Source organism: Trachemys scripta, chromosome 1, assembly GCF_013100865.1.
Source record: "Trachemys scripta elegans isolate TJP31775 chromosome 1, CAS_Tse_1.0, whole genome shotgun sequence".
Lineage (NCBI taxonomy): Eukaryota > Metazoa > Chordata > Testudines > Emydidae > Trachemys > Trachemys scripta.
This window is the reverse complement of record NC_048298.1, coordinates 136,959,662-136,986,904: the sequence shown is the minus strand read 5'-3', so window position 1 is coordinate 136,986,904 and position 27,243 is coordinate 136,959,662. Positions and strand designations below refer to the sequence as shown.

General features: G+C 48.9%; 1 protein-coding gene across 1 annotated transcript; it reads right to left on the bottom strand.

The window, feature by feature from the left end:
* Positions 1 to 931: 931 nt before the first annotated feature.
* LOC117885258 (anionic trypsin-like) lies at positions 932 to 7,467 on the bottom strand. Its single transcript, XM_034786530.1, has 5 exons — positions 7,404 to 7,467; positions 3,881 to 4,031; positions 2,318 to 2,571; positions 1,780 to 1,916; positions 932 to 1,181 (listed from the first exon to the last, which is right to left on the bottom strand). The coding sequence occupies exons 1-5, from the start codon at positions 7,441 to 7,443 to the stop codon at positions 1,032 to 1,034; spliced, it is 732 nt and encodes a 243-aa protein (XP_034642421.1). The 5' UTR covers positions 7,444 to 7,467; the 3' UTR covers positions 932 to 1,031.
* Between the last annotated feature and the right edge of the window lie 19,776 nt (positions 7,468 to 27,243).

The window sequence follows — 27,243 nt, the reverse complement described above, 5'->3', positions numbered from 1 at the left end:
GGCAGAGGGGTGTGTGGGGGGATGCAAGAGTCAGGGCATGGCAGGGAATGTGTGGGGGGTGCAGAGGGCTGGGTGTGTGTGGGGGTGCTAAGGTCAGAACAGGGGCTGGAGGTGTTTGAGGGGGTGCAGGGCAGAGGTGCTCGGCTTGTGCTCACAGCGGGGGGCTGGAGGGAACATGCCCCATCCCCACCACTTCTCTGCCTCCTCCCCCAAGCAGCGAGCAGGCTGCAGCTCAGCTCAGCTCTCCCACCCAAAGGCGATCAGCTGATTGGTGGCAGGGAGAGGGGCAGGAAAGCACCATGCTGGGGGAAGAAGCGGGGAGAGAAGAGCTTGGTTGCCGGCATGACCAAGCTTCTACCTCCTGCCCCTGCTGGAGGTATCGGGGGGGGGGGGGGGGGGGCAGAGGGGGGAAGAGCACACGTCTGAACTCGAGCCAAAAAAAAAAAAAAACAAAAAAAAAAAAAAACGGCTTGTGTGCCGCAGGTTGCCAACCCCTGCTATAGAACAATCTTGTACTGTTGAGGGAGAGGGGCCTGTTCTGTTGCTGCCTGTGTTTTGCCTCCTATTGTGGATCAGTCTTTAGGGCTATTAGTCACCACTTTGCACAAACTACTAAGTCTAATTTTAAAAGACCCATGAACCATTTTGTATGTTTAGAGAAGTCCTGGCCATAGTCCATCCTGAATAAACACAGCTTCCCTAAATTTCCCCCAGCAGGTACAACTGGATCCACTATCCTGCCTCACATCCTGAGCTAGTTTGTAATGCAGAGTATTGCTGTGTTTCACTCAAAAGATGGATCACTTCAGTGCTGGGGCAGTGATCCCATTATGCACCATCTATACGGCACTTTAGCAATGAGAGTGCTAGGGAACAGTAAGGTGTTATGAAAAACCTTGAGGAAAAACACTGGCACCAAGAAAGCACTTGCTACAGCTAATATAGCTTTATTTGTACTATGTTGTTTTCAAAGATGAATTAAAGGGGGAGGGAAGGAAAGGTCACCAGGAAACAAGCAGCAGATGGAGGTCTCAGTTGGCAGCAATGGTCTCCTCGATCCAGTCAACATAGTTGCAGACTTTGGTGTAGACTCCAGGGTAACCCTGCATAGCACACCCGATCCCCCAGGACACAATTCCTTGGAGCTCACCACCGCACACGACTGGGCCACCAGAATCGCCCTGTGAGGGAAAGGATTTGGGTGTTACAGACACGAGTTAACTCAGGCAGAGCAATCTATTCAGCTAATTGGGAAAGGTTTCAACTAGCTGCAGGTGAATCTTGAAAGCACTAGGTAAGGAGCAGCAGAGTCCATATACTCTGATATGTCTGATGGGCAGGGAATAGGGGATAGCTCAAAAATCCCAGTTTCCTTTGTTGACCATCATGCACCTAACACCCATCAGCAGTGCCTGGAACTACAATGCTAACTGTGGTAAAAAGCCTAATATATCCAAATCTGCTGATCTGAGACTGTATTGAAAGCAAACACCTGCCTCTGTCCTTGTTTTGTCCATCCTGTTCATCCCCACCCCCTATCAGAGACTGAATTACATCTATAACCCAGAAGTTGAAATGCCCTGAAGTTCACAGCTTGATCCCTTGAGCCATCCAGTTCACACCCCCAAACACACCCTCCAAACTCCTGAGCACATTCTTTTACACATCACATCTTGTGGTTAATTCTCTGCAGGTTCTCAGAGTTCTGGCTGGAACAGGAGGGACAAGAGCAGCTGATCCCTGTCTCTGCAGAACAAGAGAAAATGAAAGGCAGCTCACCTGGCAGGAGTCTTTGCCACCCTCCAGGAATCCCACGCAGATCATGTTTGTAGTGATTTGTCCTGGGTAGGCACCACTGCACTCAGCGTCAGTCAGGACTGGAGCATCCAGACACTGGAGAAGCTCGGGGTAGTTAGCTGCCAACGGAGAGGGGAGAACACTAAGATTCAATCTTAGAAAGCAGACAGGCCAATTAATACAAAGACTGGTAGATTTCTGGGCTAGAGAATCCAATAAAGAAGAGGGCAGTAAAAACTACTGTACCATCTGTGAGGAGGACCTCAATGACTAGAATAGAACAGGGGTTATTTCAGGGAAGGACTGAGGGGCATTGGCAGAGCTGTGTGGGGAGCCCAGGACTGGAATAGCAGGGGGGACTGCTAGTAAGGAGAGAGGGTAATTGGCAGAGCTGAGCGTGTGGACCCAAAGATTGCAAGTGCAAAAAGAGCTGCAGGTCAAGACTGAAATGTATCTGGGTCACATAACTGTAATAAGATAAGTGGGCTGTGTGTCATGTGTGAAGCACATTCATACTCACAGCCACTGCTGAGGGTGTTTCCCCACCCAGAAATCAAGCACGTAGTCCCAGCAGCCACACAGGCAGAAGGAAGAGAGATTGCTGTGACACGGGAGTTCAAGGCAGCTGGGGTTGCCAGCTTGATCAGCATAATGTCATTATCCAGGAGCCACGAATTGTATTTGGGGTGGCGGATTACTTTAGCGGAGTTGATGAACTGCTCGTCCCCTTCCAACACATCGATGTTGTATTCCCCGAGCCTCACCTGGATGGGGTGGACAAAAAAAAAAAAAAAAAAAAACAATCAACCAGGCAACATGGAGGACAGTTAACCACAAATAGCATAAGATGTGACCACTAGGTGGCACTACATAGTTCAGTGCACTGTGTAGTGATGACATTCAAATTCTGTCATAGATCACAAGTGAAATAATTGTGACTGGCTTTCATAATAGTCTTCGTACTGAAATCAAAGCAAGGGGCCATCCAGTTTGGTATCCCATCTGCAACAGGGGCACAAGCTAGATGCTTCAGCGTAAGGTCTTAAATCCTCCCAGCGAGCCTAATTGTGTAAGAGCATACCAGGAAGAGGAATTTTGATGCTTGATCCCAAATGGGGAGTGACAGATGTCCAGAAGCAGGAGGACTGATTCTTACTCTGGTTGAATATTTGTTTACATGACACAGTAACAGTGAAATTCACAAGCTCTGTCAGGTCTAATAATAAAAGATAGAGATGGGAATTCCATACCTGTCCAGTAGATCTCCAGCTGTAGCCCAGGGTGAAAAGAATGAAAGGTTCTGAGAACCCATTTGTGGGGTGTGTACAGGAGAGGACCCTTCACTTGTGAAATGCTCTGCAGAATGAATATGCTGGAGAACGCCTGATCTAAACCATCCCCCAGAGTCAGCTCAGGATGGTCCTTACAGCATGCAACCAGCTAAGCTCTCCAGATCCTTCCTGAACCCAGGAATGGTGGCTGGTTTAGTTGCTTTAGTGTTGTGGGAGTAGCAATAACATTACATTGCACTAGCAAACTTTCATCCCAAGGTCAATTACATCCCTGAAGGTGAATCCAGTTCTGTCCTCAGCCAGTATGAACTGCAATGGCAATTGCATCTGGATACTGAAGGGCAGAACTAGGCTCTGTATAGAAAGTTTATATAGGGATCACGTCACCCCTTCCACAGATATATAGCCACCTCTAGGGAAGCATGGGGCAGCTGTCTAGCAGTACCTAGCAGAGTTACTTAACACTTTAGGTCAGGAAATGAAGAAGAATGGATCCAATTGAAAATTCTGGGGGAATTAAAGGAGAACAGAAAGTAATTAACAATTTTGGAAATTGGCCTGGACAGATGGACTGTCAACCCTACTACAGAGAAGAGTGTTGTGGGAACTTTCATGGTGGTCAGAAACACTTCCTGATACCATGCTTGGGCACTGGGATGTCACCCTGCAACATGGATTTTCCTTTATTGCTCTGCTATCCACATACTGGGCAGGTCTGATTAGATCTGACAAGATCTCAGCCAGAGGCTGTATGGCCACAGGCAATATGTAATGCATTAACCTTCACTCACGATTTGTAGCAGTGAGCAGCTGACACGACCCATTGGTTGTTGATGAGAGAGCCCCCGCAGAAGTGGTACCCAGAGTTCAGGGATACTTGGTAGGGGACAGAGCAGGTATAGCCCCCCACGATTTTGTCATCATCATCAACAGGGACAGCAACTGAAGGAAATGGGGAAATCAGGTGTTAAAAAAATAACTTGGAACCCAGTGACTTGAAATGCAGCAGCTAATGAGCAGCAAATTATTTAACCATACCCTTAAAAGCTTTGGCTTACAGGAGTCTTCTCCACATCTCTTGAAGCCCTGCCCTCCTTAAATTTTCCATGTTTCATGCTCACCACCCTTGAAGGCATGGGTGGGCAAACTTTTTGGCCCAAGGAACACATCTGGGTGGGGAAATTGTATGCAAGGCCATGAATGTTGGGCTGGGGCAGGGGGTTGCGGTGCAGGAAGGGGTGCAGGGCACAGGTTTAGGCTCCAGCCTGGCACCCCTTACATCAAGCAGCTCTGGGGTGGCAGTGGCACACAGCAGGGCTAAGGCAGGCTCCCTGCCTGCCCTGGCCCCATGCTGCTTCCAGAAGTGGCCAGTATGTCCAGCAGTGGCTCCTGGGGGTAGGGAGGGGCAGGTGGCTATGCCATGCACTGCCCTCACCTGCGGTACCACCCCTGAAGCTCCCATTGACCACGGATCCCCATTCCCAGCCAATGGGAACTGCAGGGGGCAGTGCCTACAGGAGAGGGCTGTGCACAGAGCCCTATGGCCGCCCCCCTGCCCCACAGGGGCTGCGGGGAAATGGTGCCAGCCTCTTCCAGGAGTGGCATGGGGCCAGGGCAGGCAGGCAGCCTGCCTTAGCCCCACTGCACCACAGGGTTGCCAATCCCACATGTAAGCGGGGGAATGGTCCCGCTATTGTGGGGAACTTTCCTGGCTTCTGCACTACCCCGGTGAAGAGGGCTAGCGAAAGGATCCGAGTCCTCGCTCCCACTTCCTTTACCCAGAGGCCTCCCTGCCCTTGAGGACTTCCCTTCCACTCTCCTGTCTGGCAGAGTCCTTATAAACCCCGACAAGGCTGGGCCCAGGATTCCTGGGGGGCTCGACCCCCAACCCTGCGGTGGTCACCCAGGACAGGGGCTAGGGTGTCCCCACTCCGGGGTACTCTCTCTGCACTGGGCACCTCCCTGACCCACTGATCATTTTATACAATTTAAAGCAAATACAAGTTGTTTAATTAACAATTAATTTTAAAAAAAGAATAAGGAAAAATGGGAAAGGTTAGAGGAAAACACATCACCCTGCTCTGTGGCAGGGAACATTACAACCAGTGTCTCTGGAACGTCAGGGCAATTCAATCTGTTCCTTGTAGGTCCCAGGCCTGCTTCTCAGGCCCTGTCTGTGCTGCAGAGACGCTGTGGATTGGACACTTGCTCTGGCGGTGGCCACACGCTCTCAGGCTCTAGGTGGCAGGACCCTTTTTCCCAGCGTCGCCCCTGCCCAGTCGGGGTTATGATCCCCCTGCAAGTCTGGCCTGCAAGGCCTCTTGGCTGAGGCGTCTCCCTGTGCTGGGCCCACTGCCCAGGGTCCCCCTCACTCTCCCCAGCTGCTCACCGCACTCGGACTGCACACGGCTCCGGACTGCCCCAGCCCCAGCTCCGGACTGCTCCAGCCTCAGCTCCAGCTCCGGACTGCCCCAGCCCCAGCTCTGGACTGCTCCAGCCTCAGCTCCAGCTCCGGACTGCTCCAGCCCCAGCTCCAGCTCCACTCTGCCTCAGCACGGCTGCTGCTGCTGCTCTGCCTTCAGCTCCCTGGGCTGCTTCTCTGGCCTCTCTGGCTCTGGTTGCTGCAGCTCTGCTCCCAGGACAGCTCTGCTCTGCAGGCTGCTTCTGTGACTCTGCTCCCAGCTCTGACCTGCTTCCTGGCTGCTTGTCTGGCCCCTCTGGCTCTGGTTGCTACAGCTCTGGTCCCAGGGCAGGTCTGCTCTCTCCGGGCTGTGCTCTGGCTTTTGGGGCTGCAACTCTGCTTCCAGCAGCTTAGCTCGGGCCCCTGCCCTCTCCTTAGCTCGGCCCCACTCTGTCTGACTCAGGCCATTCCAGTTTCCACGGAGGACGGGACCCACCCTGGCCTCCTGACTCTCTGATTAGCCTGCCCGCCCTGTCAATCAGGCTGATCTGGAGCATTGGCCTCTCCCCATTGCCCCTGGGGACTGTCAGTCTCAGGCTCCTGATTTGCCATCGACCCTTCCCCTTTCAGTGCTGGGAGCTAGCCAACCAAAACACCCCACTGAATGTTAGTAAGGGGGCAACAGTCCCCTTACACACAGGCCAGATTGAAAGGCCTCACTGGCCAGATCCAGCCCACGGGCCATAGTTTACCCTCCCTTGCTTTAAGGCATAAGGCTGTAACAACTATACTGGTTCTGGAAGAAAGCAAGTTTGGTCTCACCAACTCTGTTCCTTCATTGCCAAGTAAAATAATGATGGGGATTTCTCTCAGATCTCAAACCCTGAAAGATCTTAAAGTGTTATATAAAAAAATAGAGAGTTTGTAAAAAGTGACAAGATGGCTAATGTAGTATGGTGGGTCCTGCACTTTTCTTGGGAGGGGGCTAAGATGCCACCCCTTGCTCCTGTTCTTGGGGCACTGAGGGCCCTGCTAGTGGCCCACAAACATGGTAAAGGAAGGAAGCAGGGGAGAAGTCTGGGTTTGCTCCTTACTCTGAGCCCCAGCCACTCTCAACCCCTGTGGATTCTTACCCTCTTCAGTGGGGTACCTTCAGTCCTTAAATGCTGGGGCAGGGTCTCCCTTACTCTGATTTGCTGATCTTTCAAGTCTTACAGCACACCTCCAAGCTCCAGTCCTCTCTCCTTCTCCCCTAACTGCCTGAAGCAGGGGGGTTTATTAGGTTGCTAACAGGGCCTTAATTGACTACAGGTGCTCCAATTAACATGTAGTAACCCTCCCTAATCTAGAGGGAACCACACCTTAATTAGCCTAGGGCTTATATACTTCCCCTCGACCACTCTCCCACTGCTCCCGGGCCCTCTTGTATCACAATATATATATTATATATATATAAAAATAAAAGAATTACTTCACCCACCACTAAAGGACTGCCACATCGGGCATGGAACATGATAGCTGTTTAACAGTGAACAGAAACAATACACATCAGTTTAGGGCAAGAAATGAAGAAGAATGTCAAGAACAATTGAAACTGCCACTGGAATTTTTTGTTTCATTGCAAGGAGACAGAAGTACACAAAGAAAAGACAGAGGGAAAGACAGAGAGAGAGAAAGAGAGAAGCAAATGCAGAGAAAAACCGTGTCTCAGAGAGGGAGCAGAAATTTAGAAGTCTGAAGGAGGCAGAAAAAGGAAGAGAAGCAGAAAGGGAGACAGAAGGGACAGACTGAAAGAGACAGAGAGATAGGGAAACCTAAAGAAAAGGGGAAAGCAGTAGGTTTGTGGTAGAGCACCAATGATCCCTGGAGAGTATCAGAGGATCAGGAGAATTAAACTGCTTTGGAAAACTCACCTGCTGCTCCTAAGCAGGCAAGAATCAGGAGAAACTTCATGGTGTCGCTGTTAGTGAGCACTGTTAGCTGTGACAGGTTTTGCTGAAGAAATCACCCCACTTTATACCTCTCAGAAAATGTTATCTCCCCAACCCAAGGTCCACCAGGTTCTCACTTCCCAGGGTCTTACATCAGTTCAGGCAAATATAGTTACCTTATCAAGCTAAAAAGGTAATAAAGTAACTGCAGGTGCCACAGAGACTGGAACAAGCATTTCCTGAAATTAAAAGAGCAAATGTCCAACTCTATATAGCCCTGCTGATGTGCCTTAATCCTACCTTGCACACCCCTGCTATTCCAGTGCTGGGCTCCCCACACAGCTCTGCCAATGCCCCTCAGTTCTGCCCTGAAGCCCCCTGCTATGCAGTCCTAGGCTCCTGTGATGAATGCGAAAATTGTTGGCAATATTTTTATGGTCCATAGATGTAGCTTGGTTTCCCTGTGAGCTTTGTATTGTCGTACACTGAGTGTAAAGGGAAGCAATGGGTGTTTGAGTCACTTTAGCTGCATGGATGGAGACCAGAGTCATTAACATGAACTACATATGACCTAAAAATGTAAATGGAGGACCTGGAGGAAACAATGGAAGAGCCGGTGACCAGAATTTTAGCATCTAGCAACTGAGAGTCCAAGGCTGGGTGGCCATGTGAACTCAGTGTGGCTTGCAGCAGGAGGACAATAGACAAAGTATGTCAGGAGCTCGGGCTAAGAAGAGGGTTCACAGACAAACAGTGGGAAATTTGGGACAGGCAATGAGAAAAAGGGCTGGGAGAGAGTGAAGATGGAGCTCAGGAAGAAAAAGGGCATGGCAAAGCCCTGGCTTCCACTGCTATGAACGCGGTCCTAAGCCTGCCTCTCTCATGCTAACATGAAGAGTTTCGGTGCTGTATTCCAGGTGGCTAAAAAGGTTATGTTATTGTCAAAAGAGTGCCTGGTGTTGCTGCAGATACTTACTGAAGAGCATTACACCCTGAAAGAGGGAAAAAGTCTCTCACAGGAGTCTGGCTCAGCTAGACTTGCTGCAGAGAGACACACAGAGAGACAAGGTTTGCTGGCATCTGAAGACCCTGTTTCGGAGTCATGGAGGCTATGGGCCTGCCCTTGTGGAACACTGTGGATCCTTGGGATTCAGATCACTAAAAGGGTTACTCCCAGGAGACTGGTTAAAGACCATGGCATAGTGCAGAACCTTTGTATACATTGCAGTTCCCCACACCATTCTGCCAATGACCCTCAGTCCTTCCCTGCAGGACCTCTTGCCATCTGAGCCATGGGGCTTGTAGCAACTTGCCTGGTACTTGGAGGGAGGAGCACAAGTTGTCAGGAAGTCAGTCTGTATGAACATGGCTGGAATGCTAGCTGCAGCATCTCTGTAAATAGTTCTCTTAATAAAGAGCCCATTTAGTTTTACAAGCATTGAGTCCTTTTATGTTTTTGCCCAGCACATGGTATATGAAACAGGGTCCCCCACAACTCCTTTAAAGAATCTGAATTCTGACCTGCAACACCCCCTGTTAAGTTAATTATCACTTGCAGTGTGTTTGGCTATTCCAGTCATATGAACCTGCAGAACTCTGCTAAAGCCACTCTGTGCTGACCCCTGCTCTTTAAAACCCATCTTGGGCCTCTCTTGCACAGTCGCTGCAAAATCGTGCGGTAGAGGTTTTGTGATGTTCAGAAATGAGAGACTCATATGAGACTCAACAAGCTCATTTCATTTGTAATCTCAGATGTGTCAAGTATCAGAGGAGTAGCCATGTTAGTCTGAATCTGTAAAAAGTAACAGAGGGTCCTGTGGCACCTTTAACACTAACAGAAGTATTGGAGCATAAGCTTGCGTCTGATGAAGTGGTCATTCACCCACGAACGCTTATGCTCCAATACTTATGTTAGTCTTAAAGGTGCCACAGGACCTTCAGATACCATGTGAAGTCTCATCCAAACAGGCAAATATGCAGTGAATGGTTCCCATTTGTCTCCCCACCCCCACCCGGAAAGTACCTCAAGTCCACAGTGATTACTTTTGCATGAGTCAAGCAATGTTACCTAGTTGGAGCAGGAGATTGGGAGTCAGTCACTATTCCCAGCTCTGTCACTGAATTGCTATGTGTTATTTGTCAGATTTGTCTGTGCCTCAAATTTCCTCCCTTCTAATAATGCTCATCTCAGACGTGTGTTGTAAGGGTTAATTAATGCATGTAGAGCAGTTTGAGAAAGATGTTTTGTAAATGAAAGAGTTAACCTTGCATAAAGCCAGGTAGGGCAAATGAGGTGAAGGAAAATTTCCATACACCAAACCTGACTTTCCATATTAAAGTACAAACTAAACAGCAAGGTCAGAGATTAACAGACATTTCTTCTGAAGAGCAGAAGGAAGAAGTGAACTTGAATAACTATCTTTCCAGCACTTCCAAATTCCCCCTAGCTGGACTTCACTCCCCAACCTCCAATAGCACCATTATGCCTTTAGGGGTCAATGTGCAGGCACAGGAGCAAGAGCCACCCTCCTCTTAAGTGACAGGTCTTCAGCACTCCCCAAGCCTAGTGAGATGGGGTTTGTAGCAGCATCATTTGCTCACCGCTGATCAACATTGGTCCTGCCTCTTCTGTGCCCTGCTGCTCTCCATGCCTCCTTCTGCCACATTTCCATGCACAAAGAGTGAAATGCACCATTTGTGAAGATCTTAAATTCTGTGGAGATGAGAGCTGTAGGAAAGCCCATGAAGAAATTCAGAATGCTGTTTTCAATGCAGGCTTTGATAAAAAAGGCAGGTGCTACCTAGTGAATGATGACGATAAAAAGAAAAGTTGAACAGCTGCCTCATTCCCTGAGCACCATCCAGTCTGTGGCACAGATTGTGTGGAAAAATAGCATGTGATCATGTAATCACTGCATCACAATATATGTATCATAGTGCATACATACAAGGGGTTGAACTGAGGCTGCACAGGCAACTGTAATTCAAGCATTTCTCAGCTTTAGAATTTTTAACATTTTTTGTATGAAATTATTTATATAATTTTCTATCTTATTCTCTGTGGAGTTGACCAACACTACCACGTGGATGTAATGGTGTCCATGAGAGATAAAGCACGTGGATGAGATACAGCGGGCTGAAATTTAACCCACGTGAGATGGAAGTGAAGCTGGGAAACAATTTGAGGAGCCTGAAAAACCCATAATGGGGCCCTTCATTGAGGGCATCTGCCCAAAGGCTAGTCTTGTCCCTCTTCTTTGGGAACCAAGTGGTCCAGGAACAACTCTCCCCCTGTGGAGAGACCCCCGCTCCCAGTGTAGACCAGGCCTAATATGTATGATGAAAGAGGGGATTCTAACCTGGTTTATGACTTTATTGAATCATTGGAACAAATGATAAATTTGGTTTGTAAAATAAGGGAAATTGGCAATAATGTAAAAATTAAAGGAAACCGTTCAATTAAATGCTGGGACTGTGACAAAACTGGCCACAAAAAGGAGTGTTCTAAGTTTAAAGCAGGACAAGGCAGGCTGTCACAAGTGTCCAGTGAATATATCTCACAGTTTGGGAAACGGAAGAACATTAAGCTGAAGGGGTAAAGCTTATATGTACAAGAATCAGCCCCACAGATTTTGTTTCGCTCTGGGTATTTAAACAACAATGGGAGTTTGGCTAGTAAGTGAGTTTTAGGATCTGTGATATATATAAGGATAGTTCACACAAGCTCAAACATAAAAGGTATTAGACAAGACATGTTAAAAAGGCTGTGGAATAGGGGATCCAAAACGGAACCACCTAATTGGTCTCAAATGCAGACAATGACTGGGACAAGGGCACCATCCAAAAACTAGGAAAATTGGGTTTAAAGATTGAACCCCTGGAATTTCAGCAAGAAGTCTTAATGGCTCAAATAGTGGGTAAGTTATGGCTAATAATGTGCAATCAATGCCAGGAAAAGTGTCTTACAAATTCAGTCTGTGTAAATTCCCTTAAGATATGGCCCAGGCCAGGAGCGCCGCCAACTTTTTTGCTGCCCTAGGTGACGGAAGGTCCCACCCCCAAAATGCCGACGACGAGCGGGGTGGCCGAAGATCTGGCCACCGCGGTCACCGCCCCCCAAATGTTAGTGCCCTAGGCGACCGCCCAGGTCGCCTAATGGGTTGCGCAGGCCCTGCCAGGCGCACATGATTTATAGACAGCTGGTTTGCAGTGAATGAATTGTCCTGCCCCCAGGGGCAGAAATCATTTCAATTATATGTGCTATGGTAGCTTTCCAGCAAGGAAGAGATGGGGAATGGTTGAAACCTGTTTTGAGACCCAGGTTCTTGGAAGAATATTAGCTGCTAAAGCTCTTGTAGATCTGAAACAAGAATGGATCCCTGTTCATTTGCTGAATGTTTCTGGCAAGCAGGAAATAGTAAAAAAAGAGAAACCATTTCAGTGGTCAGCAGGGTATGATTTAGCCTTTTCAGAGTTGAAAAAGGCTCTTGGGACTGCTCCTTTTTTGGCCTCTCTGTTTCAAGATCCATATAATCTTTTACACAGATGCCAGTTCTTACAGTTTGGGAGAGAGAATTTCATTGTGGCTGCTCCCCATATCTGAGAATGTAGTTGTGGAAGATGAGGCTGGAGAAGTTGTTACAGAGCCAATTTCCCCATTCAAACAGAATGGGCAGGGCAGGGCAGGGGCTGCCTTAGGGTATGTCTACACTACGAAATTAGGTCGAATTTATAGAAGCCGGTTTTATAGAAATCGGTTGTATACAGCCGATTGTGTGTTTCCCCACATAAAATGCTCTAAGTGCTCTAGTCGGCGGACCGCGTCCACAGTACCAAGGCTAGCGTCGACTTCCAGAGCATTGCACTATGGGTAGCTATCCCACAGTTCCCGCAGTCTCCGACGCCCATTGGAATTCTGGGTTGAGATCCCAATGCCCAGATGATGCAAAACAGTGTCGCGGGAGGTTCTGGGTACATGTCGTCAGGCCCCTCCCACTCCGTCAGAGCACCGGCAGACAATAGATTCGCGCCTTTTTACCTGGGTTACCTGTGCAGACAACATACCACGAAGCATGGAGCCCGCTCAGCTCAGCTCAGCTCACCATCACCATATGTCCTCTGGGTGCCGGCAGACGTGGGACTGCATTGCTATACAGCCGCAGCTGCTAACTGCCTTTTGGCGGTAGACGGTGTAGCATGACTAATAGCCGTGGGGCTGGCAGCCGTAGGGCTGCATTGCACCAGCCCCTTGCCTTTTGGTAGAAGATGGTATATTACGATTGGTAACCATCGTCGTCGTACTGCAGTGGCTGTCAATCATGGGCACCTGGGCAGACATGCTACTGTCTCGATGATGATGGCTATCAGTCGTAGTATGCTATTTTCTGCCAATTTCCCAGTATTGTCTGCTAAGCACCCAGAAGAGGCCGAGGGCGATCTGGGTGCTGGCAGACGTGGGGCTGCATTGCTACACAGCAGCAGCCCCTTGCCTTTTGGTAGAAGATGGTGTATTACAACTGGTATCCGTCGTCATCGTACTGCAGAGGCTATCAATCATGCTGCACCGTCGGCTGCCAGCTTAAGATGTAAAAAATAGATTTGATCTGTATTCATTTGCTTCCTCTCCCTCCGTGAAATCAACGGCCTGCTAAACCCAGGGTTTTCAGTTTAATCTTTGGGGGGACCATTCTGTGTGACAGTTGTTTGTGTTTCTCCCTGATGCACAGCCACCTTTCTTGATTTTAATTCCCTGTACCTGTACGCCATGTCTTCACTCGGCCCTCCCTCCTTCTCCTGGTCCGTCAGATACTAGTTTCGCGCCTTTTTTCAGACCAGGCACCATAGCTAGCACTGGGATCATGGAGCCCGCTCAGATCACCGCGGCAATTATGAGCACTATGAACACCACGCGCATTGTCCTGGAGTATATGCAGAGCCAGGACATGCCAAGGCGAAACCCGGACCAGCCGAGGAGGCGATTGGAGCGCGGCGAAGAGAGTGATGAGGAAATTGACATGGACATAGACCTCTCACAAGGCACAGGCCCCAGCAATGTGGAAATCATGGTGTTACTGGGGCAGGTTCATGGCGTGGAACGCCGATTCTGGGCCCGGGAAACAAGCACAGACTGGTGGGACCGCATCGTGCTGCAGGTGTGGGACGATTCCCAGTGGCTGCGAAACTTTCGCATGCGTAAGGGCACTTTCATGGAACTTTGTGACTTGCTTTCCCCTGCCCTGAAGCACCAGAATACCAGGATGAGAGCAGCCCTCACAGTTGAGAAGCAAGTGGCGATAGCCCTGTAGAAGCTTGCAACGCCAGACAGCTACCGGTCAGTCGGGAATCAATTTGGAGTGGGCAAATCTACTGTGATCCAAGTTGCCAGAGCAATGAAAGACCTGGTGATATCAAGGGTAGTGACTCTGGGCAACGTGCAGGCAATAGTGGATGGTTTTGCTGAAATGGGATTCCCAAACTGTGGTGGGGCCATAGACGGAACCCATATCCCTATCTTGGCACCGGAGCACCAAGCCACCGAGTACATAAACCGCAAGGGGTACTTTTCAATGCTGCTGCAAGCCCTGGTGGATCATAAGGGACGTTTCACCAACATCAACGTGGGATGGCCAGGAAAGGTACATGATGCTCGCGTCTTCAGGCACTCTGGTCTGTTTCGAAAGATGGAGGAAGGGACTTTCTTCCCGGACCAGAAAATAACCGTTGGGGATGTTGAAATGCCTATCGTGATCCTTGGGGACCCAGCCTACCCCTTAATGCCATGGCTCATGAAGCCGTACACAGGCAGCCTGGACAGGAGTCAGGACCTGTTCAACTATAGGCTGAGCAAGTGCCGAATGGTGGTGGAATGTGCATTTGGACGTTTAAAAGCACGCTGGCGCAGCTTACTGACTCGCTCAGACCTCAGTGAAAAGAATATCCCCATTGTTATTGCTGCTTGCTGTGTGCTCCACAATATCTGTGAGAGTAAGGGGGAGACATTTATGGCAGGGTGGGAGGTTGAGGCAACTCGCCTGGCCACTGATTACGTGCAGCCAGACACCAGGGCGGTTAGAGGAGCACAGCAGGGCGCGGTGCGCATCAGAGAAGCTTTGAAAACGAGTTTTGTGACTGGCCAGGCTACGGTGTGAAACTTCTGTTTGTTTCTCCTTGATGAACCCTCCAACCGCCTCCCCACCCGGTTCACTCTACTTCCCTGTAAACCAACCACCCGCACCCTCCCCTCCCCACTTCGAGCACCGCTTGCAGAGGCAATAAAGTCATTGTTATTTCACATTCATGCATTCTTTATTAATTCCTCACACAAGTAGGGGGATAATTGCCAAGGTAGCCTGAGATGGGTGGGGGAGAAGGGATGGAAAAGGACACACTGCATTTTGAAACTTTAACACTTATTGAAGGCCAGCCTTCTGATGCTTGGGCAATCGTCTGGGGTGGAGTGACTGGGTGGACGGAGGCCCCCCCACCGTGTTCTTGGGCATCTGGGTGAGGAGGCTATGGAACTTGGGGAGGAGGGCTGTTGGTTACACAGCAGCTGTAGCGGCGGTCTCTGCTCCTGCTGCCTTTCCTGCAGCTCAAGCATACGCTGGAGCATATCAGTTTGATGCTCCAGCAGACGGAGCATTGACTCTTGCCTTCTGTCTGCAAGCTGACGCCACCTATCATCTTCGGCCCGCCACTTGCTCTTTTCATCCCGCCATTCAGCCCGCCACCTCTCCTCTCGTTCATATTGTGCTTTTCTCATGTCTGACATTGACTGCCTCCACGCATTCTGCTGTGCTCTATCACCGTGGGAGGACATCTGGAGCTCCATGAACATATCGTCCCAGGTCCTCCGTTTTCTCTTTCTAATGTTCACTAGCCTCTGCGAAGGAGAAACATTTGCAGCTGGTGGAGGAGAAGGGAGAGGTGGTTAAAAAAGACACATTTTAGAGAACAATGGGTACACTCTTTCATTACAAGGTTGCATTTTTCCCTTATAGTGAGGGCCTGCCGGTTTGGTATGAGAGATCACTCACGCAGTGCCAGGCAACAAATTTCGGCTTGCAGGCAGCCATGGTAAGCCACAGTCTTTTGGCTTTTTTAACCTTCTTAACATGTGGGAATGGTTTCAAACAGCAGCGCCCTCATTTCCCATATCAATGATGAATTGGGTTGGCCATTTAAAATGGGTTTTCAATGTAAAAGGAGGGGCTGCGGTTTCTGGGTTAACATGCAGCACAAACCCAAGTAAACCACCCCACACACACACACACGATTCTCTGGGATGATCACTTCACCCCTCCCCCCACCGCGTGGTTAACAGCGGGGAACATTTCTGTTCAGAAGAGCAGGAATGGGCACCTCTGAATGTCCCCTTAATAAAATCACCCCATTTCAACCAGGTGACCGTGAATGATATCACTCTCCTGAGGATAACAAAGAGAGATAAGGAATGGATGTTGTCTGCATGCCAGCAAACACCGGGACCATACGCTGCCATGCTTTGTTATGCAATGATTCCAGACTACGTGCTACTGGCCTGGCGTGGTAAAGTGTCCTACCATGGCGGACGGGATAAGGCAGCCCTCCCCAGAAACCTTTTGCAAAGGCTTTGGGAGTACATGAAGGAGAGCTTTCTGGAGATGTCCCTGGAGGATTTCCGCTCCATCTCCATACACGTTAACAGACTTTTCCAGTAGCTGTACTGGCCACGATTGCCAGGGCAAATTAATCATTAATCATTAAACACGCTTGCTTTTAAACCATGTGTAATATTTACAAAGGTACACTCACCAGAGGTCTCCTGTGTGCCCTCAGGGTCTTGGGTGAGTTCGGGGGTTACTGGTTCCAGGTCCAGGGTCACAAACATATCCTGGCTGTTGGGGAAACCGGTTTCTCCACTTCCTTGCTGCTGTGAGCTACCTACATTACCTCCATCCTCATATTCCTTGTTCCCCGAACCCTCTTCCCTGTATGTTTCTCCATTGACGGAGTCATAGCACACGGTTGGGGTAGTGGTGGCTGCACCCCCTAGAATGGCATGCAGCTCCGCGTAGAAGCGGCAAGTTTGCGGCTCTGCCCCAGACCTTCCATTTGCTTCTCTGGCTTTGTGGTAGGCTTGCCGTAGCTCCTTAATTTTCACGCGGCACTGCTGTGTGTCCCTGTTATGGCCTCGGTCCTAAATGGCCTTGGAGACCTTTTCTAATACTTTGCCATTTCTTTTACTGCTACGGAGTTCAGCTAGCACTGATACATCTCCCCATATGGCGAGCAGATCCCGTACCTCCCGTTCGGTCCATGCTGGAGCTCTTTTGCGATCCTGGGACTCCATCACGGTTACCTGTGCTCTCCACGCTGGGCAAACAGGAAATGAAATTCAAACGTTCGTGGGTCTTTTCCTGTCTACCTAGTCAGTGCATCTGAGTTGAGAGTGCTGTCCAGAGCGGTCACAATGAAGCACTGTGGGATAGCTCCCGGAGGCCAATAACGTCAAATTCCATCCACACTACCCCAATTCCGACCCGCAAAGGCCGATTTTATCGCTAATCCCCTCGTCGAAGGTGGTGTAAAGAAACCGGTTTAAAGGGCCCTTTAAGTCGAAAGAAAGGGCTTCGTCGTGTGAACGTGTCCAGGCTTAATTCGATTTAACGCTGCTAAAGTCGACCTAAACCCGTAGTGTAGACCAGGCCTTAGCCAGCAAATTCCACAGAAACAACAGGCATTCTTCAGAGGCTGATTGTTAGGCACCCATTCCTAGTGGATGAAAGAAAGTCCATCAGGGAGCAAAAATCCCATCAGGGTTTGGGTGGGAATAAAAATATTTTGGTTGGTGATGTGAAAACATAGAGACAAAAAGACACTGTAGATATATAGATAGCTAACCTTGTATCATTTTTAACTTGTTAAACAGCTTATTTCCTTTCTGTTTGAAATGGGTTATACAGGAAACCAGCAGGAGATGGATATTTTAATTGTTGGCAACGGTCTCCTCGATCCAATCAACCTAGTTGCAGACCTTGGTGTGGACTCCCGGGTAACCCTGTAGAGCACACTGTGACATTCTATACCTTGGGGGAATGCCCTGTAACCCCCATATTCCTCATTTATGTATAATTGTAATCTTGTATATAAAGCATGCCATGTGGGGTATCGGGGTAAAGTTTATGATCTAAATAAGTATATCATTAGTGCATATGAAGTTATGAGATTGTGTTGTATGGTTGTCAGTAAAACATGCTGTATGTTGGGGAATCGGCCAGATATTAGTTTCCCAGAAACAACAGCAAGGAAAGTAACCAATGCCCATCACCTGCCATTGTCCAGCAGAGGAGTTACAATTCAATGACTCACTCACAGGAGACACACTGGGGTATTGCTTCGCCTTGTGAGTGAGCAATGCCAACTAGACATGCCTGGACTTGTGTTCTCCAAACACATGGACCAAGAGTATAAAACAGAACACAGTGGTCCTATACTTGGCCTTTCTCCTTCCTCCACCTATGCTGCAAGCAACAAGGACACTGAGAAGACTGAAGACTCCAACAGAGGGGACTGGCTCAGGTTTCAAGGGTGAAATTGTGTACTACAATATCCATTAGGGTGGGAAAAACTGCTTAATCTAGATGTTTCCCAGTCTAATTGGTTGAGAGTTTAGACTGCATGCTTATATTTATTTCTGATTTTTTGCCTATCTTTTGTAGTCAATAAACTAGTTTAACTGTTTATCTTTACCAGTGACTTCGCCTGAAGTGTTTGGTAAGGGTGCTTGCTCAGGTTTAGAAAGGCTGGTGTATATCCACTTTCCATTGATGAAGTGGTGAACCAATTAATAAATTTGCACTGCTCGTCTTGAGCAGTGCAAGACAGTATATTCCCGAGGTACAAGGCTGGGAGCTGAGGGGATTTGGCTGGTGCCTTTCTCTGTATGATTCATGAGTGGCTCTGGGAGCATTCATGCAATTTAGCTAGGTGTGGGGCTCCACATGCAGTTATGCTGAATGATAACAGCTCCTGGAGGAGTTTGCTGCTGGTCCCTAGCAAAGCATTGTGAGAGACAGCCCAGGCTGGAGAGCTAAGGGGGCACAGCGGTCCCACAGTTTCAGGCTGCACCCCGGGGACCCCGTCACACACACACAGTCCCCCAGGACATGACTCCCTGGAGCTTGCCGTTGCACATGACTGGGACACCAGAATTGCCCTGTGAGGGAAAGGGTTTGGGTGTTACAGACACGAGCTAATTCAGGCATGTTTTCAATTAATTAGAGGGGAATTTTGAAAGCTTTGGGTAAGATACTTAAACTAAACAGGGTCTGATGTGTCAGATGGGTTGGAAGGAGGAAAGGTGAAAAGAGACCTCAAAATCCCTCTTCCCAACTCAATGAGTTCCTTTTCCAGACCATCCAATCCCTTTCTCTTCTCATCAGCAGCTGGAAATAATATCCTAGAGGTTCAAAGCTCCATATGGTGCATCCCACAATACTCTGAACCAAGACTGGACTGGGGCAAGAGAACTAAAGGAAGGGCTTTGAATCCTGTGCTTCAATCCCCAATAGGGTATTGTAGTAGTCTTGGCCGAGGTTTGGCCCTCAGCGGGGCTGTGGGGTATCCCACCGCCTTGCTGTGGTCCACCGTCCGTCCTGGCCCAGCGGTAGTGTGGGACAGCAAACTCACGGTTAGGGGCTCAGGCCCTTAAGCAGGGGCTGAGCCAATAGATCAGAAAAAGCCCCGGGCCCTCAATCAGGGCGGGGCAGCAACCACGCAGTCTGGAGCTCAGGCCCTCAAGCAGGGGCTAAGCCAATGTTTGTGGCAGCCCAGGCCCTAGATCAGGGCGGGGCAGCAACCAAATAGTCAGTCAGGAACCCAGGCCCTTAAGCAGGGGCTGAGTCAATGTTTGTAGCATTGTTTGTGTTGTATGGTTGTCAGTAAAACATGCTGTATATTGGGGAAATCGGCCAGATATTAGTTTCCCAGAGACAACAGCAAGGAAAGTAACCAACGCCCATCACCTGCCATTGTCCAGCAGAGGAGTTACTGTTTGTAGCAGGCCCCAGCCTCTCTAGGCCAGGGAAAAGGGGGAGTCTGCCACCCAAGACATGGGTGGCAGGGGGGACACAGGCCCTCCCACTCCACTGCATCCCAGCCCGGGGCCTTAGCAGTGGCGGAAACTCGCTGCTGTCAGTGGGGATCCAGGCTCGGGCAGTGCTGCAGCCAGACTGGGGTCGGCTGCCCCTGGGCTACTTCCACACTCCCCCTCGTATGGTACCTGGGCCGTACTAGTGTCCTCGGTGCTCTCCACCAGCATCGGTTCCTCCGGGTAGGTAGCGAAGGGTAGGTTCGGCCCCTCCTCCGGATAACAGGAAAGGGGCAGGCTTGGCCAGTCCTCCTCAGGGTAATGGGCGAGGGGTAGGCTTGGCTGGCCTGGTGAGTCAGCAGCCGGTCGCAGCCTGCTGCTGTCTCCCAAGCGGGAGCCCGGCCACAGACGTCTGCTCTCTCCAACGGCTTGTTCTCCACTGAGCTTGCCAGGCTGGCTTTTATACTTCCGGGTCGGCGCCGTGACCTCTGAGGGGCAGGTGCCGGACCCGGTGGCTCTGCCCACTTTGGTATTAGGGGAGGTTCAGCCCTCAGTGGGGCTGTGGGGTATCCCACCGCCTCGCTACAGGTATCCAATCTGTCCAATCAGAGCCTGGATCAAAGCTCGTCTCCCAAAGTTAAAGCCATATCATCTTCAGCAAATTCTTTCTCCTATTAAACTGCAGTTAATTCTTTTCAGATGCTCTGAGCTGATCAGAGCTTCTTCACTTGATCTTCAGACCCTCTCATCCCATCTTCCCCTTCCACCATCACTAAGTCCATCCAGGGGCTACCCTAAACCTTGCAGATCTGATTCAAACTTCTCATCCCTTGATTCAACTCTGCCATAGCCCAAACCCCTTGTAGTGCAGTCCCCTTTTGCCCCCTCCTCGGCACCAGCAATGCTGGCATATAGACACCCACTCTGTTTTCATGCCATTTTCCATGCTGTCCATCATGCCTAGTTCCTACTTGCCAAGCTCCCCATCCTTCTTTACGTTCTACTCCCTTCTAAGGACTTGCTGCTGTTGTGTCACCACAAAACTGAGTTAACTTATAACATAAAGTAGCTTTGGCACTAACAGTGGAAGAAGTGGCATGAGAGTAGCTGAACCATGTCTGTGCAGAAAGAGAAGACAGAGGAAAACATCTCACCTGGCAGGAGTCTTTGCCACCCTCCAGGTATCCCAGGAACATCATATTTTCAGTGATTTTGCCTGTATCCATTAGGACAGGAACATTCACGCACTGTAGGAGTTCTGGAAGGTCATCTGCCAAGACAGAAAAAGAGGAGAACACTACTGTTAAGTCTAAGAAATCCGAGAGACCACATAATTCACATACTATTAGAATCACCTAGAAATTAAAGCAAAACATGAGCTATTAAGCTGAATGAACCATCCAAGTTTTGGATGATTCCAGGGGGACTTTTAAGCCAGCAAATTCACCTCTACTGCTAAGAACCTGATAATGGACTTTGAAGTCTCTGTATGTATCTGATTGCTTTACCATTTAACAACTCTTCTTGTATTTTCTTTTTTCTTTATAATAAGCCTTTAGTTTTAAACACTAAAGGATTGGCTGGTAGTGTGGTATTTTGGGTAAGACCCAAGCTAATATTGACCTGGCAATGTGGGTGGCCCTCTGGGGTTCAGAACAACATTTCATATATATCACTTGTGTCTGATGAAGTGGGCATTCACCCACGAAAGCTTATGCTCCAATACTTCTGTTAGTCTTAAAGGTGCCACAGGACCCTCTGTTGCATTTCGTATATGTGAGCAGAGTTTTTAAATAACTTCTCACTGTACTGGGCCTAGGTGCTGAATGGGAGCCAGAGAACTGGAATGTAATAAAGGGGGCTGTGTGATTTCTTTTTTCAACTTCTCAATAACCAGTGTTAGGGATCAGAAGCACAGTTTGTGACTGGTTGGTGAATCTAACTTCAGTGTAACTCCCCAAACTGGTGGTTATCAGCTCTCCCTTTTGCAGCCTGTCTGACCTTTGCATTTTCAGTGAGGGCTACCCCAGGCACCTGGGGTCACAGTGGCCACAGTTTTTGCATGCAAAAATGGAAGTGCCCAACATCAGTGGCCACTTAGGAAAATTCTGAAGTATATTTTTATATTTAAACATAGTCCTCACCCCTTTATTCACCTCTTCATTCTCAATATCTGTTCATACTGAGGGACTCCCACTTCCTGTGCTGGGGGCACTGGCCTCTCTCTTGGGAGATGGAGGAATTTGTATAGAGGAGGTGATTCTGGAGCACTGTGTAGCTCTGCTGTAGGTCTGCTGTTGGTGCAGAAAAACACAGCAGAGTGATTTGCTGTCATAGGGTAGATAGTCAAGTGAAAGAGTGCGATCTCAGGGTGGGAGGCTGTGAATCCCTCTGCACTATCATCACCCTCTCATAGAATCATAGAATATCAGGGTTGGAAGGGACCTCAGGAGGTCATCTAGTCCAACCCCCTGCTCAAAGCAGGACCAATTCCCAACTAAATCATCCCAGCCAGGGCTTTGTCAAGCCTGACCTTAAAAACCTCTAAGGAAGGAGATTCCACCACCTCCCTAGGTAACCCATTCCAGTGCTTCACCACCCTCCTAGTGAAATAGTGTTTCCTAATATCCAACCTAGACGTCCCCTACTGCAACTTGAGCCCATTGCTTCTTGTTCTGTCATCTGCCACCACTGAGAACAGCCTAGATCCATCCTCTTTGGAACCCCCCTTCAGGTAGTTGAAAGCAGCTATCAAATCCCCCCTCACTCTTCTCTTCTGCAGACTAAACAATCCCAGTTCCCTCAGCCTCTTCTCATAAATCATGTGTTCCAGTCCCCTGACTGCACAGAGTTTATTACAGAAGAATAGATCAACTGCAGCCCCATTTTTTGCTGCAGCCAGTACCAATTCATAATGTAATGCTCATCAGTTTGTTCACATCTCAGATGAGCTGTCTGTCCTGTTGCCAGTATCAGATTTGGTGTTTGTGTTAATCCAGCATCTGTACCTCCTGTGGGGGAAAAACACCATTTGAGACAGATACAATAAAGCAAATGGCTCCAGTGGAAACATTTAGAGCCATGCCCTGCACATTCCAAGACAGGGATTCACGTTTCAGCTATTGACTTACTTGCTGCCATGAGACCAATAGCCACATACCAAACTATTTGAATCCCCATGTCTGTCCCACTGAGCAGGGGGTGTTTCCTCAGCACTGGGTTATGTACAGCTCTGCTCTGTAGCTCTGGTCGTGCCATAGGCACTGGTAGGCAAGTTCTTGTCTTATTGTCAGCACTGGCTCTCAGACCTACAGACAGAAAGGCACTCTCTGGAAAGTTCCCATGGTAATTTGGGGAGAGGAGATGGGCCTTATATGACTGAGTTGTGTCACCAGGGCACCTTTACAGGTAGCGTTGTCCAGAAGGCAAAGCAGGCAGCCTGATAGTCAGGATTCTGGGATTCTGCTCCCAGCTCTGAAACTTGCTCACTGTGTTACTTTGTTCAAGTTGCTTCACTGCTTCTTGCTTCAGCTTCCCCACCAGTATTACAGCAATGATAATAATCCTTTAGTACCTTTGGCCCAGACAGGCCTGAAGTGAGCAGAGGTGCACAGAATTCATGTTGGTAGCTAGGACAACCACACCACAAATCCTGAAGGCAAGTGCTATAGGTGCTCCTATTAGAACCACATCAGCAATTTATATGTAGAGGGATTGCCCAGGAATGTCACTTATACTCAGAGGTCACATAAACAGTGTGGCAGAGATCTAGTAATAGATGTGGGTTACTTAGAGTGTAGGGAAATTCAGTTACATGGATTACAATAAAAAACCTGAAACTGTGAATAGTCTAAGGGCACCACCCAGTTCATAGTACTAATAGAAACTGGCTGGTCACAGCTAATGTTTTTGGGCTAAACTTAGACTAACCCCCCATAAATATACGTGTTCCACAGGATTTGGGTTAAGACAGACTTTCTCCGAATTAGAATCCTAAAGTCTCCGGAGAGTGTCTCCTCTTTGACAGGTAGCCTAGTGGGCTTAATTGACCCAAGTCTACTCCCAAACCAGCACCTTCAGTAGTCCCTGGATTTAGGTCTCCATCATCAGGCCCTTTCTTACTTGGAATTTCCTGTCTTCCAGGCAGGATGCTCCTGACGTAAACCTTTCCTCTCCCAGGCTTTATCCAGGGAGCTTCTAGTTCTCTCAGGCCTAGATTGTTGTCTGCCTCACTTCCTTCCTCCTTCCATTTGCCTAGGATGGATCTTCTCTAGTTCCACTAACAGAATAATAGGATTGACTGCGTGGGAGAGACTTAGCTGTCCATCAAAACATCTGATGCATCTCCAAGCTGCAGCAGCTCACGCTACTTCTGGAAAGACAATAACATCCCTTTCATGGTTAATTACCATCCTGTGATGAACTGGCTAATGTGCAGGTGCACCAGAGACCTGTACTTGAGGGAATCAGAAATGTTCAGCCGTGTCACAGATTACTATACCATTAACAACTAGTGGAAATTCTCCTATAGGTTAAGTATCCAGGGCCTAGGCTCATGGAACAGGAAGGCAAAGGCCTGGTCTACACTACGAGATTAGTTCGAATTTAGCAGAATTACATTGAATTAACCCCGCACCCGTCCACACAACGAAGCCATTTACTTCGACATAAAGGGCTCTTAAAATCGATTTCTGTACTCCTCCCCGACAAGGGGAGTAGCGCCGAAATCGACATTGCCATTTCGAATTAGGGTTAGTGTGGCTGCAATTTGACGCTATTGGCCTCTGGGAGCTATCCCACAGTGCACCATTGTGACCGCTCTGGACAGCAATCTGAACTCGGATGCACTGGCCAGGTAGACAGGAAAAGCCCCGCAAACTTTTGAATTTCATTTCCTGTTTGCCCAGCGTGGAGCGCTGATCAGTACAGATGACCATGCAGAGCTCATCAGCACAGGTGACCATGCAGTCCCAGAATCAAAAAAGAGCTCCAGCATGTACTGTACGGGAGATACTGAATCTAATCTCTGTATGGGGAGATGAAGCTGTTCTATCAGAACTCCGTTCCAAAAGACGAAATGCCAAAACATTTGAAAAAATCTCCAAGGCCATGATGAACAGAGGCCACAATAGGGACTCAACACAGTGCTGTGTGAAACTTAAGGAGCTGAGACAAGCGTACCAGAAAGCCAGAGAATCAAATGGACGCTCACGGAGGGAGGGGCGACTGACGACTGTAGCTATCCCACAGTTCCCGCACTCTCTGAAAACCATTTGAATTCTGGGTTGAGCTCCCAATGCCTGAAGGGTCAAAAACATTGTTGTGGATGGTTCAGGGTATATGTTGTCAGCCCCTCCCCCCCCCCCCCCCCCCCCCCCATGAAAGCAAAGGGAAAAAAATCGTTTCTCGCCTTTTTTCACTGTCACCGTATGTCTACTGGATGCTGCTGGCAGACGCGGTGCTGCAGCGCTACACAGCAGCATCCCCTTGCCTTGCCTTGCAGATGGCAGACGGTGCAGTATGACTGGTAACCATCATTGTCGTCCCGTGGGTGCTCCTGGCTGGCCTCGGTGAGGTCGGTCAGGGTGCCTGGGCAGACATGGGTGCTCCTGGCTGGCCTTGGTGAGGTCGGTCGGGGGCGCCCGGCAAAAATGGAAATGACTCCAGGTCATTCTCTTCTTTAAGTTTTGTGTAATGGAGATTCAGTCCTGCCTGGAATATCATGCCATCTGGAGGCTTCTGCCTCAGGCTGCTCTCCCAGTCAGCAGCACCGCGCGGTCGCACCTACCCCAGCCTACCCCTTGCTCCCAGGGCTCACAATCAGATACTTAGACCTCTACATTTTGCTGCAAATAAAAAAATAAAGCTGCCGTTTAGAATTGTCCCCCAACATACATATCTTGGGACATTTTGTAGTTTACCAGTGTCAACCAAAGGCCCACACACAAATGGAGATTCAGTCCTGCCTGTGCTTCTATTTAGTGCTTATCACAGATTCCCATTTTCAGCTATAGGCTGAGCAAGTGCAGAATGGTGGTTCACTCTACTTCGCTGTAAGCCAACCGCCCTCCCCTCCCACCTTTGATCTCTGCTTGCAGAGGCAATAAAGTCAGTGTTTCAAATTCATGCATTCTTTATTACTTCATCACACAAATGGGGGGATAACTGCCAAGGTAGCCCGGGAGGGGTGGGGGAGGAGGGAAGCAATGGGTGGGGTTGTTGTATGGGCACCCCCTAAAATGGCATGCAGCTCATCATTTCTGCGGGATGTCTGGGGCTCTGACCCGGAGCGGCCGTTTGCCTCTCTGGTTCTTTAGTAGGCTTGCCTGATATTCTAGGCAGGACTGACTCTCCATTAGACAAAACTTAAAGAAGAGAATGACCTGGGGAGTCATTCCCATTTTTGTCCAGGCGCCCCCGACCGACCTCACCAAGGCCGGCCAGGAGCACCCATGACAGCAGCAGATGGTACAGTATGGCAGGTAACCGTCTTTGCTAACTTGCAAAGGCAAGGGGATGCTGCTGTGTAGCGCTGCAGTACCGCGTCTGTCAGCAGCATCCAGTAGACATACGGTGACAGTGAAAAAAGGTTGAATGGGCTCCATGGATGCCGTGCTATGGCGTCTGCCCGGGCAATCCAGGGAAAAGGGCTCAAAATGATTGTCTGCCGTTGCTTTCACGGAGGAAGGATTGACTGATGATATCTACCCATAACCACCCGCGACAAATTTTTGCCCCATCAGGCATTAGGATCTCAACCCAGAATTCCAATGGGCGGGGGAGACTGTGGGAATTATGGGATAGCTACCCACTGTCAACGCTAGCCTCGGTACATGGACGCACACCGACGAATTAATGTGCTTAGTGTGGCTGCATGCACTCGACTTTATACTATCGGTTGCCAAAAATCAAATTCTGTAAATTCGGAGTAATCCCTTAGTGTAGACATACCCTAAATTCTAGTTACACTGTGACCAAGTAGTTTTGAACAACCTTGGTGTTCAGAATGGTGGTAGCCATTACATCTTAGGAGGGCATGCATATGTTACAATAGTTACCTAGCCCACAGGGATGTTGTCAGGCATCCTCATGTTGCAGTATCATCCCGGGTAAGTGAAAAACCTAATAACTATTATTACTATTAGTGACTTTTTATTGCAGGGACAGCTTAGGTGAGCAGTGTGACTGAAGAACAGCTGACAAGAAACCTCAGATATTAGACCCTGTGGGGTATCACATTGATCAACCTTCCTCTACCCCCACCTAATTGTAGAGGAAGTTTAACTTTCACCTGGACAGCCCTGCAGGGATTCAAGCTCCATCAAAGGATGGTACCACCAGCAGCACCTCTAAACCTCACTACTTTGCTGAAATGTGCAGCTGTTCCTCTAGACATGGACAGATGGACTTGTGTGTGCCACTTCCCTCCACTGGATGGAGCATGTCAGAGCTTATGATGTGTATACCAGATCCGTTTGATGGCTGAGTGAGTGAACCTCTTCCTTTAAAATGTCTCCTCCAACTGGGAAGCTAGCCTCAGGTCACAAACTCTATCCCTCTGTCATTTCTCTGTGGATAGCGGATGACCATAGGGGCTGTATGTATGTGGCTTCTGATCACCGAATCTCAGATATTTACATTAAAGCTAGGGGCTTGTCTACACAGGGACTCTCAGGAAAATTAACCCAAATTAATTTTTAAGCAGATTTGTTAAACCACATCAAACCTCTGTGTGAACACTGTTATTGAGAA